The sequence below is a fragment of the Gastrolobium bilobum genome, unplaced genomic scaffold, assembly GCF_033153095.1.
Source record: "Gastrolobium bilobum isolate Gb01-03AN ecotype WA unplaced genomic scaffold, APGP_CSIRO_Gbil_v1 utg70214, whole genome shotgun sequence".
NCBI lineage: Eukaryota > Viridiplantae > Streptophyta > Magnoliopsida > Fabales > Fabaceae > Gastrolobium > Gastrolobium bilobum.
In genome coordinates this window covers 90,590-110,802 of record NW_026895966.1, presented here as the reverse complement: position 1 = coordinate 110,802, position 20,213 = coordinate 90,590, and the positions used below count along the sequence as shown (strand labels likewise).

The 20,213-nt window shown below is 35.1% G+C and overlaps 1 protein-coding gene across 1 annotated transcript; it reads right to left on the bottom strand.

The window, feature by feature from the left end:
- Window positions 1-11,472: 11,472 nt before the first annotated feature.
- Window positions 11,473-17,062, bottom strand: LOC133297012 (DNA repair protein RAD51 homolog 2). The gene is made up of 12 exons (XM_061496059.1): window positions 16,923-17,062; window positions 16,458-16,571; window positions 16,209-16,361; window positions 15,978-16,081; window positions 15,791-15,854; window positions 15,624-15,679; window positions 14,618-14,698; window positions 14,412-14,471; window positions 14,221-14,312; window positions 14,029-14,148; window positions 13,027-13,170; window positions 11,473-11,681 (listed from the first exon to the last, which is right to left on the bottom strand). Exons 1-12 carry the CDS (start codon window positions 17,004-17,006, stop codon window positions 11,647-11,649), a joined length of 1,107 nt encoding a protein of 368 aa, XP_061352043.1. The 5' UTR covers window positions 17,007-17,062; the 3' UTR covers window positions 11,473-11,646.
- Between the last annotated feature and the right edge of the window lie 3,151 nt (window positions 17,063-20,213).

The window sequence follows — 20,213 nt, the reverse complement described above, 5'->3', positions numbered from 1 at the left end:
AACGCCCAATTCCTTCACCTCTAATTCTGAACATTTTTTTGAATTGTCTGACTGGTGACATGTAATAGCATCCTTTGTTGGAGCAGAACCTTGATTATTTGCTTCACTAATCTCAGGCATATGATCCAGTGGAATATCTTTCATCAATAACCTGTTTTCAGATTTTGTTCTCCATGCGTTAGTCCTTCAATTTAGAGATTTTCATTTGCTGTTCACACAAAGAGGATGGGCGCACACAACCAGTTTATGATTATTTACCCGGGTACACCCCTCCCTACCCGGGTAAATAATTCAAACATTTTCCAGATTCAAGAAATATACCCGGGTAGGGAGGGGTGTACCCGGGTAGGTAAAAAATTTTAAAATTTACCAGGGTAGGTAGGGGTGTACCCGGGTAGGCTTCATGGTCAACGGTCAAACAGGGGCAGATTGGTGTTATGTTTTCTGGAGAGGTTAAATTTTTGAAATAGTTTATAAATAGGGTCAATTTGGTAATTAATTATTAAAAAAAGGCTATAGTAGTCAAAAACCCGGAGAAAGAAATAAAAAATATTATAGAGAAGAGAGAATATAAAAGATAAGTGGGTCTCACCCACTTTTGTGTGTGTATAAGATAATTTTATCTCATATAATACGAGAAATTATATTCTCCAAAATTATTTGTTAAAAAAAAAAATATTTATTATTTTAAAATATATAATTTTATTGCTATTTTAAATGAAATAATTATGTTTTAATATATATATTTTTGACCTTTTACCTTCTCTCTCTTCTATAATATTAAAAAAAATACAAAATTATGGGAGAAAAAACAAAAATATAATAGAAAAGAAAGAATGTAAAAAATTAATAAATATATATCAAAATTAGGTTTTCGTTTGCTTTTGAATGGGTACGTTGTCGGCAAGATGTACGAGGTTTAAGCAAAGGGAGACGTGGAAGCTCCTTCTCCATTCATGGAAAGGCCTTTTTTAATATCTTATCCCCTTGCTTTGTCAAACTTTTCCATTTCCACATTATTTTAATTAAAATCATTACTATTATTTTATTGTTTTATTGTCATTTTCCACTTTAATATAGCAGGTAGGGTTCTTCCTTATTATTTGAATAATTTTTTTCCCTTTCTGTCACTCCAATTATTGGTTTTAAGAATCATATTGTTTATGTGCTTGTACTGTTCCTTATATTATAATAATTGGTTGATTGATTCCATTTGAGTGTGTCTTGTGCCGTGCGAAAGATAAGGCGCAGTCAGTATCAACTACCAATAAAAGGAAAGGACACCTGGCATTGTTTTTATGGGATTAGAATTAGGATACACATGTTCAATTTCAAGTAACGTTGAAAAAATGGGATCGGCCCGATTGAGTCAACTCAAAATTGATAAATTAGTTATATAATCGATTCAATTTTAATAAATACATGTTTAACTTTTCTCTTATACAACTTTACTCCATTATTATCCATCACGCTCCACCCAATACATATTGTTAAGGTTTGATGACAATTTCATACTTTATTCAAAATAAAAGAATAACTATCAAATGGTGATAGTTCACTTGACACATAAAAATTGAGCACGTAAAATGAGAGCGTCTATTTGATCCTTTTGAAAGAGATTTAAAGATTTAATCTTCAATCCCGAACGAGATTATCTGCCATTAAGGATATTTATAATTTATAAAAAAATTAATATAACTTTATTAATGTTTTGCTATGCACGTGACAAGTAGCCAGCTGACCATCATAAATATCATTATTTGCACGAACCTAACACACTGCATACAAGTTGCCAACTCTTAATATTGTTTTAACTATGTCCAACCAATAAAGTGGCGCAGGTACAGTTGAGAGAAAACAAATAAAAGAAAACAAGGGAGAAAAAACTTACATAAAGAAAAATAAAGAAAACAAAACATTTTTAAATGAATGTGTTTTCAAATTGAGTAAGTAGGAATGTATCTACACTTAATTTTAACAAGCTAAAGTTACCATATATTTTGAACTAAATTAAGGATAAATACACTTTTACTTACTAATTTTAGAAATGTGTTCACTTTAAAGAATTCTTGCCAAAAAATGATTGCGGTGCGGTGCGGTTATTTAAAGCAATTTCCATTTTATAAAAACAATTTGAATTAGATAAGAATTTTTTAAGAAAATTAAGGATAAAAGCAAAACAAGTTAATAAAATTATTAAAATTGTGTTCTGGTTCTTTTTATTCTTAAAATTATTTTATAGAATAGTTAATAAAATATGTGTTTTTTGTGTTTCTTATTGTTTTGAAAGTTAAAAGTCAAAATATAAAACAAAAATAACTGAAATAATGTCTCCAAAATTATTTTAAGAACTAAATTATTTTATAATTTTTAGAATTATTTTTACAAAATAAGCCTTATCAAATAAGTTTTTTATTTTTTTATTCTGAAAATCAAAAATACTGTTTTTGAAAACAAAATTCAAAAAAGCCCATTATTTTATTTTTTCAATGAACTAATTCATGACTTATCTTTTAGAAAAATCTTCACCCTTCAATCACTTGTCAACACACAAATGACTCCTCTTTTCTTTTTATGAATACTAGTAGTTAGTATGAATGTACATGGTTATAAAAATTAAGGTATTTTAGGGATAAAAATTAATTACTCTTAACTAAACAATAGAAACATATTACCAACAAAAGAAAAAGAATAATTTTAAGATGAAAATTAATTTTAAAATAATTAATCAAAACCAAACATGCCCAATTTTCTTTAGTAGCTGCTTGATCCCAAGTTAGTATTTTTCCTTCAATTTAAATGATCATTTTATTCACACGAGATTGTGAACCTTCTTTGTAAAGGTATCACTTAATTAAACCAATGTACTGAAAGTTGACTCTAATGTTTAGTAAATATGTTATAACAGAATTAATGGATAATATGGATTATATTTTATGATTTGTTGTATTTTAAAAATATAACATAATAAAATATGAAGTCAAAAAGTGATACATAACAGTTTGATAAAATTATAATATGGGATAGGTTATTCTACCTACCATTTTTTCTGCCTATCTCTGCCTACCACCTTCCAACACTGTTAGATCAGAATCTTAAGAAGAGAGAGAAAGATAAGTGTTAGTTAAGATTCTGATCTAATGGTGTTGGAGGGTGGTAGGCAGAGGTAGACAGAAAAAATGGTATGTAGAATAACCTATCTCTTATAATATACAGGAAATATCTTGATAAAATTAGGGACGTTCATCAACCGATCCAAACCGATTCAAACCGCGATTATCGAACCGAAAAACCGATAACCGAATAAACCGAAAATCGAAAAATCGAAAATCGAAAAAAAATCGCAACTTTTAATTGGATTGGATCGGTTTTCGGATTGCTTAATGAAAATCGATCCAATATATTAATTCCCCTCTACTTACTTTGGTCTTTCTCCAATCCTAATCCAAAAATATCTAAACCCAAGACCCATTAACCCATCAACTAAAGACAAGAAAAAATCTAGTCACATCTCGTCAACAAAATTTCATCTGCATAGAGCTTCATATCTCATTGCCAAAAAAAAAAACTATATTATTGTTTACTGATGCTTTTGTATTTCAATTTTTTTACAAAGCCAATATATATATATATATATATATAAAAGATGTTATCTGCATAAAATAAATTTTAGGATTTTCAACAAACCGAAAACTGATCCAATCCAAACCGAAAAAAATTAGATTGGATCGGATCGGATTTGAAAAAAAATCCAAACCGAATGGATGATTATATGGTCAAACCGAAGGGATTGGATCAGATGATTTTTGCTTCCAAAACCGATTCAATTCAGACCGCGAACAGCCCTGATAAAATTTAAAAACAATTGAATTTTATGCACAAACAAAAAGAGATAGATGCACCTCACCAAAAAAAAAGTAGAGATAGATGTATTATTTTTCTCAAGAAATTATGACATAGTGTTTCAGTGTAAATGACCGCTATTATTGCTATTTTTCTGTTCCGTAGCTTTTGTATTCAAAACAACTATCAATAGGATACAATTGTAATATCCTCTCCTCAATGAAATACTATCATTATCTTTTATAAAAGTTTTTACCAGTATTCTCACGTAATTAATTTTAAAATTGATTTTTTATTATATAATTATTTCCTTTTCAAAATACTGACTTTTAATTTTTTTTTCATTATATATATTTTTAGATTTCATCCTTTTAACAATTTCAAATTTACATTTTTAAAATATTAGTCGAAGTATATTCATTAATGTACATTATTAAGATACTCCAAAACAACTTTTTTATTGTCTTTTTCTCACTCTGCATGAGTTCTCAGGAACTCTTACAAGAATTAAGATCCACCTTTATAATAAATCTTCCCTTAAATAAAAAGATATTAAATAATATTGTATTTTTATTTAATTTATACTACATTTTATTGATATGATATTTTCATTTTCTTGTACTAATAATATTAGCATGAAATATTTCAACATTTTTATAAATGAGGTAACATAACAAATAAAAAATTTGGTTTATAATATAATGTCTTTAAAATAAATATCAAAACATAATTAAGATAAATTAATTTTTTAAAAAAATTGATAATAATAATTGTAAATATTTTTTATATTCTACAAAATTTCATTAAGATGCCAAAATAAATATAATACCCTTTTTATTTGAATTATATATGTAAAGTAAAAAAAAAATTCAGGTAAATTTTGTTACAGAAAATAAATAATATAATTACCAAATTTTAAATATAAATACCTCTAGTATACTTTATCATAAATATGTTTAACATTTTGTGTCAAATATTATCTTTACAATATTTCGACAGTACATATTTTAAAATAAAGTAAATTAATTGAAATAAACACTAAATACTTATTCATTAACTATCCGTGCAAGCCTCCATATATATAAGATAACCAGTTTATAAACAGAGATGATCGCATCAGAATATTTTGATTTTCAATGAAGTAAAGTCATTGCAAAAATGTAAAAAGATGGGATGACTCGTCCTCACTTGTCCAGTGTTCAGGATCATATAAAATCTAAGAAGTACCAAAGTTTGACACAAACACTTGGGCCTGAAATCGGGATTTAAGTTCACACAAACAATGCAATATATTAATATCGCACTCAGATTTAAAGAGACACGAATATTATTTTTTATCCAAGAGAGACAACTCTTTTCCATGGTTCCTATGTATGACTACTAGATTAACGGATCCCACAACGTTTGTAATATATTTAACCAAAAAGAACAACACGCCAATTTAATTATATATTTGACAATGGTGTGGGATAGGGGTAGCGGTATGAAGGGATGAGCAAGGAAACACATTTATAAGGATGTAGGGGAAACAAATTTATCTTAAATGGGATTCTTCCAAAACAAAATATTTCAGCAGCACGGGAGGTACGTAACTACTCATATAAACACAGCAAAAGTTTGCAAAAAATAATAAGTACAAAATTAAGTAAAGAAAAGCTTGATCAGGCAAGCCAAATAGTATCAAAATTATTCTATTAGAGAGGATCGTGATTGATATATGTACTGTCAACTAGCGGAATTTATGGAAGAGACAATTGCAAGAGACTACAAACCACTGTACACACAATAATAGTAAAGAGGAGTAAGGTTAAGAACATGTGTACATGAAGTTTAACTCTTTATTTATAGAAATGATACGACATTAGAGTTTGGGGTAGGAGTAAAATTTTTAATGAATGAGACCCTCTAATATTTGAATTTGGATTATCCCAATTTATTGTCTATAAAAAACTGTGGGATCATGAGATGAGTCCAAAACAAAAATGTTCGTCGTGCCCATCGATAATGATGCCACTGGGAATATTTAAAATTTAATAAGGTTGCTTTGCCTTTAAACTATTGAAGGAGCATAATATTTCGGGGAGATTAAGATGCCACGTTTATAATTAAACAAAGGACCAGCCACCAGGTCAGAGCCATACCGGTATTAATTAATTAATTAAAAGTACTGTTGATTGTACCTGTACTTACAAGTTAAACAAGATTCAAAGACATATTAGACACGGTTAGGAAATCATTGGCCTGTTTTTAAATCCTACCCAGTCAGGTCGTTTTGCGTAGTAGATGATTCACCTTTTGTAACAGCCATAGGAACAAATAAATTATAAAAAGAGGCCCAATTTGTCCAACTGAAATCATGTGACATAATATTATAAGGCTAACCAGAGAGAGAGAGAGAGAGTTTATAATCGAGTGGAATCTTTGGCATTGCTGTCGCCAGTACTTTCTCTCGATTAAGAAGCTTAAAAGGCAGTATACTATAAGTCCCAAGTATTTTCGTTTATCATGATTGAAATGCTTCCTTTCCACGGTTCTTGACGCAAAAGAAAAATGACTTGTTAACTGAATCTGGATGGAGTACATGCCAAGACATTATTGTTAAAAATCTGAATCAAAGTAGACAATAATAAAAAGTTGTCATTGTCGTCATGCATATGCAATTCCTAAGATATTAAGGATCAAGATATATGGACCTGGGATCTAATCGAGAATCACATGTTGCACCTTTTAGTATAATGTCATACTCCTCTAGGTTTATGTATTTGGAACTCGATATCTAACTAGTCTTAAATCAGATGGCATATTATCTTCATAATCAATTACGCACATGTTAGCAGTAATAATAAACAAAATGTTTGAGAAACAAACATATACCATTACCTTGTATAATTGCCTCAAATCCTGCATATCGCATATTTTGTATCAAAAACTAAAATAACTGAAATGGTGAATGTAGACTGGGATTAAGGTTTCCCTTGCCATTATTCTTTTAAGTACCAGTTGTTGGGAAAACTCGGTTCCCTCAAGCTCGGCTCAGGGGCCTTTGTGCGGAAGTCAATCAACAAGATCCTGATCTCGGATCTCGGCAATACCTCAGCCTGAACTTCACCAGGTCAGGCGGCGCAGCGGAAAAATCAAAACGAAAACAGGAGAGAGAGAAGAAGAACACAACCAGATTTAACGTGGGAAAACCTTCTTGAATGAAGAAGTAAAAAACCCACGGGACCTAGTCCAGATCAGAAATCCACTATGAAAATAATGGTTACAAATAATCAAATACACCAATGTGGTGGTTAACTCAACCTCTCCAACAATGGTGATAATCAAACTACCCTAGAGGTGTTTCATTCAAACTCTCTCTAGAGATCTCTCAAATGCAAAGCATAAAGCTTTGCTCAAACAATCAAATAATTCTCTCAAATTTTTCTCTCAAATCTGACCTAGCCACCACCCACAACTAATGAGTATATATAGAGGAGGTGGAAATTAGGGTTAGGGTTTTTAGTAGGAAACCCCTCAAATGGGCTTGGGCTTAGCATTGAAGGAGGAAGCCCAACAAATCTCCCCCTCCGACTTCAATGCGTCGGCTTCAGCATCAACCCGGCTCCTTCACAGCAGTCTTCAAATTTTCTTGCTGGAACCGGCTTTGTCATCATGTCGGACCAATTTTGGTCAGTGTGCACCTTGACGAGTTCGAGCTCACCACCTTCCACCACATCCTGGATCCAGTGATACCTCACATCAATATGCTTAGTGCGGGAGTGATAGGTTGAATTCTTCGCAAAATGGATTGCGCTTTGATTGTCACAACCCAGCTCGTACTTGTCTTGATCATGGCCGAGTTCCATGAGGAACTTCTTCATCCACAGCATCTCTTTGCTTGCCTCACTAGCGGCAATGTACTCAGCCTCAGTTGTAGATAGTGCAACACACTTATGAAGTCTTGATTGCCAAGAGACAGCTCCTCCGGCAAATCTCATCAAATATCCTGTAGTCGACTTCCTCGAGTCGGCGTCTCCCCCTAAATCAGAATCCGAGTAGCCTTGCAACTCGGCTTTGCCTTCTCCAAATCGGAGACATAAGTCGGTCGTACCTCGGAGGTACTTGAAAATCCACTTCACTGCTTCCCAGTGCTCTTTGCCGGAGTTTGACAAATACCGGCTTATCATTCCAACAGCATACGCCAAGTCGGGTCTAGTGCAAACCATTGCATACATCAAGCTTCCGACGGCGGATTGGTAAGGGACCTTCATCATCTCATCTTTGTCTTCATCAAATCTCGGACATTGCTTTAGGTTCAGCTTTATGTGTCCGGCTAAGGGGGTGCTCACTGTTCTGCCTTTGTCCATGCTGAATCTCTTCAAAATCTTCTCAATATATTTCTCTTGACTCAGCCATAGTAGCTTCTTCTGTCTATCTCGGATAATCTTGATTCCGAGTATCTGCTTTGCAGGGCCGAGGTCCTTCATTGCGAAGGACGAGCTCAACGCACTTTTCAGGGCGGTTATCCTCGATTTATCTTTCCCTACAATAAGCATGTCGTCAACATATAACAACAAAATCAGAAAATCTCCGGCCTCATACCTCTTCACAAATACGCAGTGGTCGGCATCTGTCTTTTCAAACTTATGATCATTCATGAATGATTCAAACTTCTTGTACCACTGCCGAGATGCTTGCTTCAAGCCATAGAGGTTCTTTTTCAAACGACATACCAAGTCTTCTTGGTCTGGAGCTTGGAATCCTTCAGGTTGCTTCATATATATTTCTTCTTCTAAGTCACCGTGAAGAAATGCCGTCTTCACGTCCATTTGTTCTACCTCGAGGTCCATTGAAGCCGCCATGGCTAACACGGTTCGGACCGAGGTCATTTTCACCACAGGAGAAAAAATCTCCTCTAAATCTACTCCTTTCCTCTGATTGCAGCCTTTCACCACAATCCGGGCTTTGTACCTCGGCTTTTGCCCGTTCTCTTCATTCTTAATCTTGTAGACCCATTTATTCTTCAGAGCTCGTCTTCCTTTTGGCAACTCAGTCAGCTCATAAGTTTGATTCTCGTGCAGAGACTTCATCTCATCTTGCATAGCCTTTTCTCATTCTTCTTTCTCTGAGCTCGTCACATCCTCATCATAACTCTGAGGCTCACCGTCTTCAGCAACAACGGTGTATTCATCATATGGGTACCTTGTAGAGGGTCTTCTTTCTCGAGTTGGATACCTCGGCTGTTCTTCAGCTTGAGAACCCGGTTCATCATTTTCATCCCGGATCTCATCATCAACTCGAACCTCAGTGTCTTGGTCATCATCAGCTTGTTGCTGATCATCAATTTCTTCATTCTCTTGATTTTCTCCCCCTGCTTCAGCTCGGACAGGAGGGACGGGTTCTTCATATCTGACAGTAACCCGGACTTTGGGCTTCGAGATGTCATGAATGTTCTCATGCTCATGAAAGATCACATCTCGGCTTCTCACGATCTTCTTATTGATTGGATCCCAAAGTCGGAACCCGAACTCACATCTCGGCGAACCAAGATAAATGCATTCTAATCACTAGGATATCAGACGGTTGTGTTATAAAAAAGAGAAATCTGTATTATAATAAATAACTCATACAAGTCTTGAACTTGACATAATGTAGGTCCATATTTTGTATTTTTTTTTTGAGTTGCTTTCATATTAGAACCTCTTCGGCGGCACTTCATACCATTAATTTTAGTAAAATGGTTATAAAAAAGAGAGAAATTTTTATTATAATAAATAACTCATACAAGTCTATGAACTTGACATAACGTAGGTCCATATTTTGTATTTTTGTTTGAGTTGCTTTCATATTAGAACCCCTTCATGCCTTTAATTTTAGTAAAATGGTTGGATATATGATCCCTAGATATCCACTCCCCCTCCCTTTTTTATGTGGCATTATAACCCCCAGCCCTCCATAAGTATGAATTGCGATATGTTCCACACCAAAAATAATAATAATAATAATAATTCACTAACTTAACTCTGATCTCATCTCATCTCTAATGTTGGACAAACTTCACATCCATGTTTTCAACTGCGACTATCTATTTATTATAGATAGAATATACTACTTGACATGGAAGGTTTATAGAGAAGCTGCACTTCTGAAACAAACAAAAAAACAAACAAAAATAAAAACGAGCGGCTTACAATCAACTTTTTTTTTTTGTAAATAACATTTTATTTCATTTTGAGCTACTCTTAAACAAGGCACCCGTAGGAGTCCATGTTAACTTGACAGATCAACCACCATTTAATCTTTCAGCATTATTCCCTAAAATTACATGGATAGCCAATTTATGCAAAGTCCTTGTTTAGATAAGGTCAAATGGAACTCAGAAATAAATTCTAGGCACGTAATTCAACAGCTATGATATGCCCATATAGATCTCTTCAAACGACACAGGCGATGAGAAAAAAACCATCCTTGATTCAGAGCATTGGGGCCCTAGGGTAAGATTTGTTTGATGTGATGGTGACTACGAGAGACTTGCAAGGTGCTGAAAGGGAAGTATTCTAATCTCTTTCATCTGTCTAAAAACTGGCTGATACTAAAAGATTTTGCTACCTTCACTTTATACATAGGAATTTCTTTTCTTTTTTGGAAATATTCCAATCGGTTCATTGCTTCGCAACTAATCCGATTCGGGGCGGGTCCAGGATTAAAGCTTTAAACCTCTCTCAAAAATGATACTGGGGAGATTCAAACACATGCTCTCACCTCCACCTGCTTAGTTCTCAAGCACTACATAGGAATTTCTAGTTCAGCGATATCTACATTAAATGGAAAAATAAAAATCTACCATATCCAAATTTAAGCAGAATCAAAATTGATACCTGAAGTCTTGAAACTTGTAGGCATTCCTTCAAAATCATCAAACAAACCGAGCTCCAAATATGGTCACAATACTATATGATAAGAAGATATAGTTCATTTGTTTTATTAATTTAATATTTTACGAGTCTACATAAATTCAAGCAACCTACACACTCAAAAAGAAAGAAAAACCTTTGTACCTCTCCATACATGAAGTTGTATTCTATGATACTCAACATCTAGGCCTTTCATGTCGTTAAGAATTGTAGCAAGGTATACGCTAGACCATTGTCAACGTTTTCAAACTATATAGTGTCCTACATCCATAGTTAAGATTTACGCAGATGTATGTACTAAAAAATTTACGCAGATGTCTGTTGCATAATTTTCACAATTCATAATAAAGTCCCTACTCCCTAGACAACCCGGCCATCAAACTAGGTGATACAAGATGGTGACCTAAAGTAGAAGCCAAGTTGAAAAAAACAGATCTATCCTATATCGCACAAAGAAAAGGCACAAAGCTGTTAGTGGTGATAATGTCAGTGCTGGATACCTGCAACTGTCCACAACTAAATATAAGGATCTAGATCATCTGATAAAATTTAACCACATTTCATGTTCCCGTCACTGTAGCCTCAGGACACATGAGACTTCAGTTTCTCAACTAATATAAATAATCTCATGACAACAATAAAGAAAATAGATGTGGAAAAATATGTCATAAATCAACAGAACCACCTAATTTATAGGTTATACTACAGGGAAAAATAAATATGGAAGCTCCTGCTCAAGTATGAAAGCCTAGAAAAATAATATATACATCCCAAGAAAGAATTTAACATTAACTAAACAACCGTCAGAATGAAAGAAAACGGATTGCTAAAATGGTGTTCCCAACTTATCTCCCTTCACTGGACAGATATGAACAAGGATAAATGGATAGTATACAGATCATTGGAGTCATACCCCTTCAAAATTAAACAAAGGATTTTGGCCTGCATATTTTTCATGAAACTTAAATTTGGTAAGTCAGGATTTGAGCTTTAATATGTTAAAACAAACAAAGGACAAAGGAAACCCTAGGAAAAAAACATAAAATTGCATATTTCTCAGTAATGCTTTGGACAGTAATATTTTATGGGAGGAGATCCATTTACACCAGGTGTCAGTATTAGGCACTTACACTATCTAATATCTTTTTATAAAATGCAGAATTAACCAATCCAACTATTGAATTATATGATATTATCTTGATGATCTAGCTAGATAATTTGGACATGCATAAGCATGTAATATAAGTGTAGATATATACTTATATTTTAAATATCATATTATTTGTTAAAATAATGTGGTGCAATGAAGTATCAATTGATTTTTTAATGTTGCGAAATTTTGTAGACTTGATCTACTTCATAAGAAGTTTCAATCCAACAATTGGATTGATAAAATTAAAGATTCATAAAAAGTTATGAAAGAGTTTTAAGTATTCCAAGACTTCGTGTAAGTGAACCCCTACCCATATTTTATTTACTCATGCAAGAAGGCAATCTAGACCTCATGTATGAAACATTTAATCCATAAAATTTCCACCTGGACAAGAACTTTTTTCCATGGCAATCATGCTTATATAAAAAGAGAGAACAAGAAATCGCAGATGTCATCCACTATAGATGCCACGGCTTTAACTTTCCAAGTATTTTTGGTACTCACTTGAAATGTATTCAGTAGAGTTAACAGCTCAGATACCCGGACACGCCATTTTTTCAAAAATAATGCGTATCGGACACCGACACGTTCCGACATGCGGTTAACATTTTGACACACGTGATCAATTTTCCGACACGTTTTTCCAATACGCGGTCAATTTTTTTTGACACGTGGTCAACATTCCGACACGCTCCGACACATTTTTATTTTTAGTCTTAATTTTATTTTATTAACTAAAAATAAAAAAAATCATGTATAAATCAATTTTTTTCTATTATGAAATTTGACATGAAAAATTAACAAAGTACTATTTTTTATTTTTTTATATATTTATGTTATAAAATTTGAATATTTGATTGGTTATATGACTTATTATAGAATGTTATATGTATTAAATATAAATTATATTATATATATTAAAAATATTATTTAATATCAAAATGTGTCCCAACGTGTCGAAATATGCCATTTTTTAGAATTAACGTGTCGGCGTGTCGTGTCTCGTGTCAGTGTTCGTGTCCGTGTCCGTGCCCGTGCCCGTGCCCGTGCCCGTGCCCGTGCCCGTGCCCGTGCCCGTGCCCGTGCCCGTGCCCGTGCATCATAGGTTAACAGCAAGAAAGCTCAATGACAAACCTTGGCAGTGAATAGTGTTTATTTCTGAACCCTTCATCTCTATCCCATCATCATCCAGCAGAACCATCCCGGATGAAGTTATGTTAAAAGGGAAAGCCAGAGGGGGTGATACGGGAGATTTTGCTAACTTGATAAACCTTTGACCTGCGAGAAATTGAACTTCTGAAATTCAAATTTGTGATACAAACATAATCATGTATTACAATAACTAAATGGTGGTTGACATATTGGAACTTATTAGAATATTAGGGATACTATGTTAAATAGTATTATTGAGCTAAGTTAAATACTTCTATTACTTATATTGTGTTAGTAAGTCCTGAGTTTATTTAGGTTGGCCTTTTACTAGTTGGAGTGTAGTACTAGTACTTTACCTAGACAACTAGTGTATGTTTGGTTTTGATTAATTTTCAGGAAAACAGCTTTTCTTTCTTCTTCTTCTTCTTTTTTTTTCCAAAAACTATTTTAGTAAGATTTAGGTTATCAGCTATTTGGAACACAAAATAAGATAATTCAGACACACCTAAATTATTATTATAAAATTGGATATAAGGTCAGTGTTACTTATCACAATTATTCAGACTCTCGTTAGTAATTGCTAAAATTTCAGCTGACCATAATATTTTTCAACTCGAATCTCTTACCAATTTTGGCGAAAACTTATCAGAATTTTAACTAACAATGGCGACATTTAATAAAACTCATCCACATAAAATTCTTATTTTACTAACAGAATGACAGATTATTAATAATTGGTATTAATTTCTGACTTTTCTCTTCTTATGGTTCAAACAGATAACGAGGTGGAAGACTCCAAGCACAATAGAACTTGTTATTACGTAACAGATACTTGGTATCTTGGAAGTCATAAGATACAACCTCTACCCAAATCCCATCCACTCCAGCAATTTGAGTTAAGTCCAGGTGGCATCTATACAAACATTTGTTACAGAAAAATACATTTTAATATGAAGAGGGCACAATCACTGCAAACTAATCAACCTGATTTGGATTCAAGTACAAGACGGATGGTCACAGCATGAGCCCAGTTAATTCCCAAAGCAGCAACAAGACGAGAATCATATGTAGCAGGATTATCTTCTTTTATACAGCGCCCCTGTGCTGCTTAACAAATACAATAAGATGTTAATCTACTAGTTTAAAGTTTTGCTAAATATAATTTGTTCATCATACCTTGAAAGGAATACATGAGAGATTCATCACCAATTTGAGATCTTACTTGATTTGTCAGTACAATTGGAATTCGTGAGAATTCAGCAAGAGACCTAGACACGTTCAAAATCAGAACCGCTCAAGGAAGAAACCTGTAGTCCCTCTTCGCAAGAATCTCACAAATGTAACAGTAAAAACGGTATGATTCTTACTTGATAAAAGATACATGCCAGCCCAATGCTTGTTGTCTAGAAGCCCCACAATCATACTCACTGAATAGAAAAAATTGACCAGTTTCTATGCATGAGAAACATTCATGAATAGGAGGATGTAATCAATAATTACAATTTCGATGGGCATTTGAAGAGAGCTCCGTTGACTAGAGTATTCACGATCATTGCCCAAAAGTTAAGCTCACCCTAAAACTAGAGCAGCCATGCTATCAATGATGAGCAACTTTACTTGTTGCTGGAGGAGTGATACTTTGATCTGGTACAAACTGATAGTGTTAACACATCATTTAGTACATTGAACAGTTTCAGTTATCTTTTAGAAACTTAGAAAGAAAAGGCAGAATAAAATAGGAGCTATCACAGCTCCAATTTGCGTAATCTGTTGCATGTATTAAGTAGCAAGTTTGACACAAAAAATTAGTAGATTAGTAAAGAGTATCATGAATCAGGAACAGACTTTAAGACTAACAAAAACCCAATTGGCATATCTAGGCTACTTCTAAACTAGAGATCAGCTTTGCTCACAAAATTCCCCGTCACTGATACTGTTCTTTTAAGAGACTTTCAAATTAAAGATGTTAATAATAGTATGTTATTTTCGGTTAACATGCATTTCTATCAGAACTGAGACAAAAAGGTGGTCTTGACAGAGTAGGTATGATGTATCAGCAACCGGTTTCAACTTGGAAAGAGGACGAAAACAGATATAAGAACAAAAGAACAGAATGACTTTAACTAAACCCATCTAGTAGCATTCTAGTTCGTTCGGAAGGCAAATCATGATACACTATGCCCTTCTGAATGAGATTTAGGCTAAAAGAAATAAATAACCTTACAATAACCTACAATAATTAATAACAATTGAATTCATATAAAAACAAATCAATCTTTCTTTTTTTTGGCTAATCAAAACTATTTACTTATCACGTTTTGGTTGCATTATTGTTGCTATGTCCTTCTAAATTAAAGTTTAAATTTTTTTATGACAATCCTCTAGACTCTAGAGATCAAAGTTTTATACAAACTATTGTATTGTCTCTTTACGACTGCTCAGGTTTCACTGTACATGAACAAACATCAGTAGCTCTCATCCTTGAACCTATTAATAGGGTATCTACTTCTCTTATAGTTCTTATATATCTATCTGCCTTGCTGAGAATAACTACAATCAAGTTGCATGGAAATTCACACCTCTCAGCAAATTCAGAAAGTGATGTAGGATGCAAAACCAGGATTCTACCAGCCATCTGCAATATTTCAAGTAAAAGATAATTCTCATCAAGTTCCTAGACATTGTCAAGTTCAAATGGGATAGAAAACCCTGACAAAAGATAAGAAAAGAAAAATAACCTGCATACCTCCTGTGCCATTCCCTTCCTGTGAAATATTTCAGGGAAACTCTTTATTCCAATCTCAATCAATCTGGGAAAATGGTAAACTCACCAGCAGAAGATACTTTAATTTTTTTTTTTAATCAAAACATATAATAATAAATAATATCATGGGATTGAAAGCAGCAACACAATGCCCGTGTACATCAACTACCTTCTTGAACTAAATTTGGATTCAACATCAATATATATCACACGTCCATCTAAGCCTCCACAATTTGCCGGCAATGAAGCCAGTAGTGAGAGCTTCAAGCAAAACTGCGATATAAAATCCACCCATCCTGATTAATGGTGACTAAAAATATTCTTAAACTTTACCATTATCCAAATCTGAAACGCATCCTCGTACGAATTCAGATGTCAAATGTTACAAAAACCAATATACCTGTGTTTTGCCAATTCCTGCTGGACCAACCAACTCTGTCAAAACACCAAATGGTATACCACCACACAAGGCTTCATCCAATCCTTTCAAACCCGTGGGAAGATGACCGGCCAAGCTCTCATTGCGTACTCGCTGCTCCATCAGAAGCAACGCCTGTTTACAGTATTACCACAAGATTCAGTAATTTCTGAAAATTGAATTTGAAAAAAAAAAAAAAATCTAAAAGGAAAGAAAGAAGAGCATGTATACAGTTTGACAAGGTGGACACACGACTTCACTGATATGTGCCATTGCAGAAGTTACTTCTGACATCCCAACGTCCAACAATTGCATCAACTCAAATTCAGTGTGAGACAATGCATCCTGCGATTTTATTTCATTTTTTTTAAAGATAAAAGTAGAAATAAGAAAAATGTACCATTACTCTCAAATGAATCGAGGTACGAACTCCAGATCCTCTATTCTAAAGAAAAACTAAGACCGTAGCTAGTTAGCTGGTACAAATAAAGAATTAGCGACTCAACGGACGAAGTTGAGGAAATCAGGATCTGAATGGTGATTAACAATGAGGATTTCGTATGATAGGCGAGGAAAATTGACAATGGGAAAGGTGAATGATTCAAATTTGAACAGATATAGCAAATTTTTTGAGCAAAAATGAAAACCGAATCTAAGGCGAAAAAAATAAAGGGGGAAAAATTGGAATTAGATTACCTTGGCGGTGATAACGTTGCGAGCAGTGAAGATATTGGCGATCGATTTGGTCAATCCCATCTGGTTGATGAGCTTGTTCGCCATCTTTCGCACCTTCCCTCTTTCCCCCTATGCTGTTTCCCGCCAAAACAGCAAACGATGAGCGCTGCGTGCCAGTGTGATGTATATGTATGAATCGTCGGATTTAGGAAGCGGAAATGGATATAGACTACGGAAACACGGATAATTCAGAGTTTTTCTTAAAAAAAATAAAAAATAAATAAATAAATAAATAAATATATATATATATTGTATTTTATTATAAAAGTGTGAAGAAAAATATAAAATTCTTATGTAATATTGTAATTGTCTGATATTATTTATTTTACTAAGGACTCATTAAATTTTTTTTTTTTTTTATAAAAGAGCATACGGGCACAAAGGAAAAGTAAAATAAATGAGTACACTATAGCATTTGAACTGATCATACGCTTTTATTGCATGTTTCATAATTTTATTAATTGAGTTGTGTAGACAAGAATAATTATCTCTTACCGTTTTAATAAATATTCAATCTTTTATTTTGAAATAAAAATTTATTTATTTCTTTTTTCCTCCAAACATATTATAGAGGAATAAATATAATTTGTTTATATCATTTATCAAACAAGTCGATGTTAATATAACTAGACTCAAGATTTGAAGGCCGAATCGGATCTCGTGGAGAGTGTGGAGCGAGAGCGAGAGGTGCTAGGCAAAGAAGAGGAAGACTTGCTGGAAAGAAGAGTGGAAAAAACACAAGATGTCACAAGGGAAGATGCAACCATGGGAGAGACCAACCAAGCTAAGGAGAGCCCAGAGCCTTCGACAGTTAAGACCTCTGAAGGGAGAGCAGCTGATGCCATCCCAAGGAGTCCTTGTGTCGGGAGACGTGTTGTGTCATATAAAGATATAGTTCTCCAACTCAATGGAGAAGAAGATAGAGGTCACAATGATGATAAGGATTCGACTACCATCCAAAGGAGAGAGGAAGAAGAAGACGGGTTGATGGAGGAAGAAGCCCTGGTGGAACAAGCCAACCCCTTCTGCCCTGTGTACTACATCTCCAAGCAACAACATAAGGAGGACTGCAAAAGATGGGCAAAGGCCCTTATACTAAAGCTGCTGGGTAGAAGAATCAGTAACCGGTTCCTAATGAATAGACTAACCAAAATGTGGGGTCTTGGAGGTGGAATAGAGGTAATAGACCTGAATAATGGGTTTATTCTAGTTAATTTCAGGGAGGAGAGGGACTACTTACACGTCCTGCAGGATAGACCTTGGGTGGTAGTGGGACACTATGTGGTGGTTCAACGATGGAGGCCAATGTTTGACCCGTATGACGAACAAGTGAAACGACTAGCAGTATGGGTGAGAATCCTGGGTCTCCCACTTGAACTCTATACCTCCCACCATTTGTGGAGGATAGGCAACCTACTTGGCAAGACTTTAAAGATAGACAAGAACTCACTCAGGAAGTATGATGGAGGAGTAAGAGAGTACTCAGAATGCACAGAGAAAGGGAAATTTGCCCGTATCTGCATAGAAGTAGACCTGAGGAAGACTTTTATTCCTATGTTAGAGCTGTTGGGCAGGACTTTTCAAGTCGGCTATGAAGGTTTACAGTTGGTTTGCTTCAAATGCGGGTGCTATGGCCATAGGCAAGACTCTTGTAGTGGAAACTCATCAACTGAAACTCATAACACCAAAGGGTTGGAAAGTCCTCAAAGGAAAAGTCTGGAACAAATGGAAACAACCTCATCTAAGGTAAATAGGGGAGAAGCTTTCGGTGAATGGATGGTTGTCTAGAGACAAAACAGGGGCCGAAAACCAAAACTCGCCACCACAGGCCAGACGGAGGAGAAGAGCAAGCTCCCGACGATTCATATTAACAAGGGGGCTAACATCAGTGAAGGGACGAAGGGTAGGGTCAAAGTAGGTAGCACCTATTCTAGGTTTGAGGCATTAGCTTCTGCTGTGGAGCAGACAGCGCTAGTGGTTCAGTCTGCAGCCAGTCTGAGCGCAAAATCCCCCATGGCAGTGGCCAATCAGGTGGAGAACGACAAAAAAGCAGGTACTCTAACAGGTAATCATACGCTACCTACTCAAGTCAACCATGGAAAAGGTGCAGCCACTAAGCCCAAACCGAAGGCTAATGGCCCAGCTGAGAAGCAGCCTGTTAATAGCCCACAAATCCATCCCTCGGTAGAAATTGGGCCAGTGCAATCCGAAGCCCAACAGTATGACCCAGTCTTCTGCAGGGGGAATAGGGTTAACGGAGACAGACAAGTGTAGAAGTCAAGCCCAATCCACTTCGCGGTGCTCCAGTTGACGTGGCAACAAAGGGTAGTGTTATGCGAGAGAAAGAATCAGAGACTTTAGAAGATACAGACTGTAAGAAACAGAGGGAACAAGATACGCTCCAGTTCATGAGACATATGTCTGAGGAGGAAAGTGAAGTTGCGCTCAATAGTGCCATTGACTGCATGCAAATCAACCTCGGAGGAAATCGTAACCGGAGTAACCACGAGATGGAGAGGAAGGAGAACAGAGAACCGCTGGGAGCAAGGAAATTGGTTTCCATAGATCGAGGAGCAACAGCCCAACGAATCCCTCTTCGGGAGGCAGATCGATTCAACCTCTCGCTGAGCGAGGGGAAAATGGGAGAAGTGGAGCCTGTCCTTCCACTACCCAATCTCCTCTTGTCCAATGAAGGTTCTAGTATGGAACTGCCGTGGAGCGGCGAAAAAGTGTTTCAAAGGTATTATGAGGACTCTTTCCAAAAATTATAATAGTGACTTGGTGGTTTTCCTTGAACCGCGAATTAGTGGTGTGCGTGCTAATAAAGTGATCTGGAGCCTGGGGTATACAAATTCGATTGTGGAAGAAGCAATTGGTTTTGCGGGTGGTATATGGATCCTTTGGAATCAAGGTAATGTGTCTGTTAAGTTGTTGGAAAAAAAGCCCAATTTATTTTGGTTGAAGTCATTATCCCTGATCATCCTCTGTTCATCTTCACGGTCGTGTATGCCAATCCAAAAGTGAAAAAAGAAAAGAGCTTTGGGACGATCTGAGGCATTTGAATCTCCAGTATCAGGCTCTGTGGCTGGTTGCGGGGGATTTTAACGAAATTAGTGAGGCAGCAGAGAAGAGAGGTGGAGCTCCGGTGGATCTAGGTAAATGTTTCCAATTTACTTTTATTCTTAATGACTGTCAGCTTCTTGATCTGGGTAGTGTTGGCCCTCATTTCACCTGGAAAGGGCCAAAATTCCC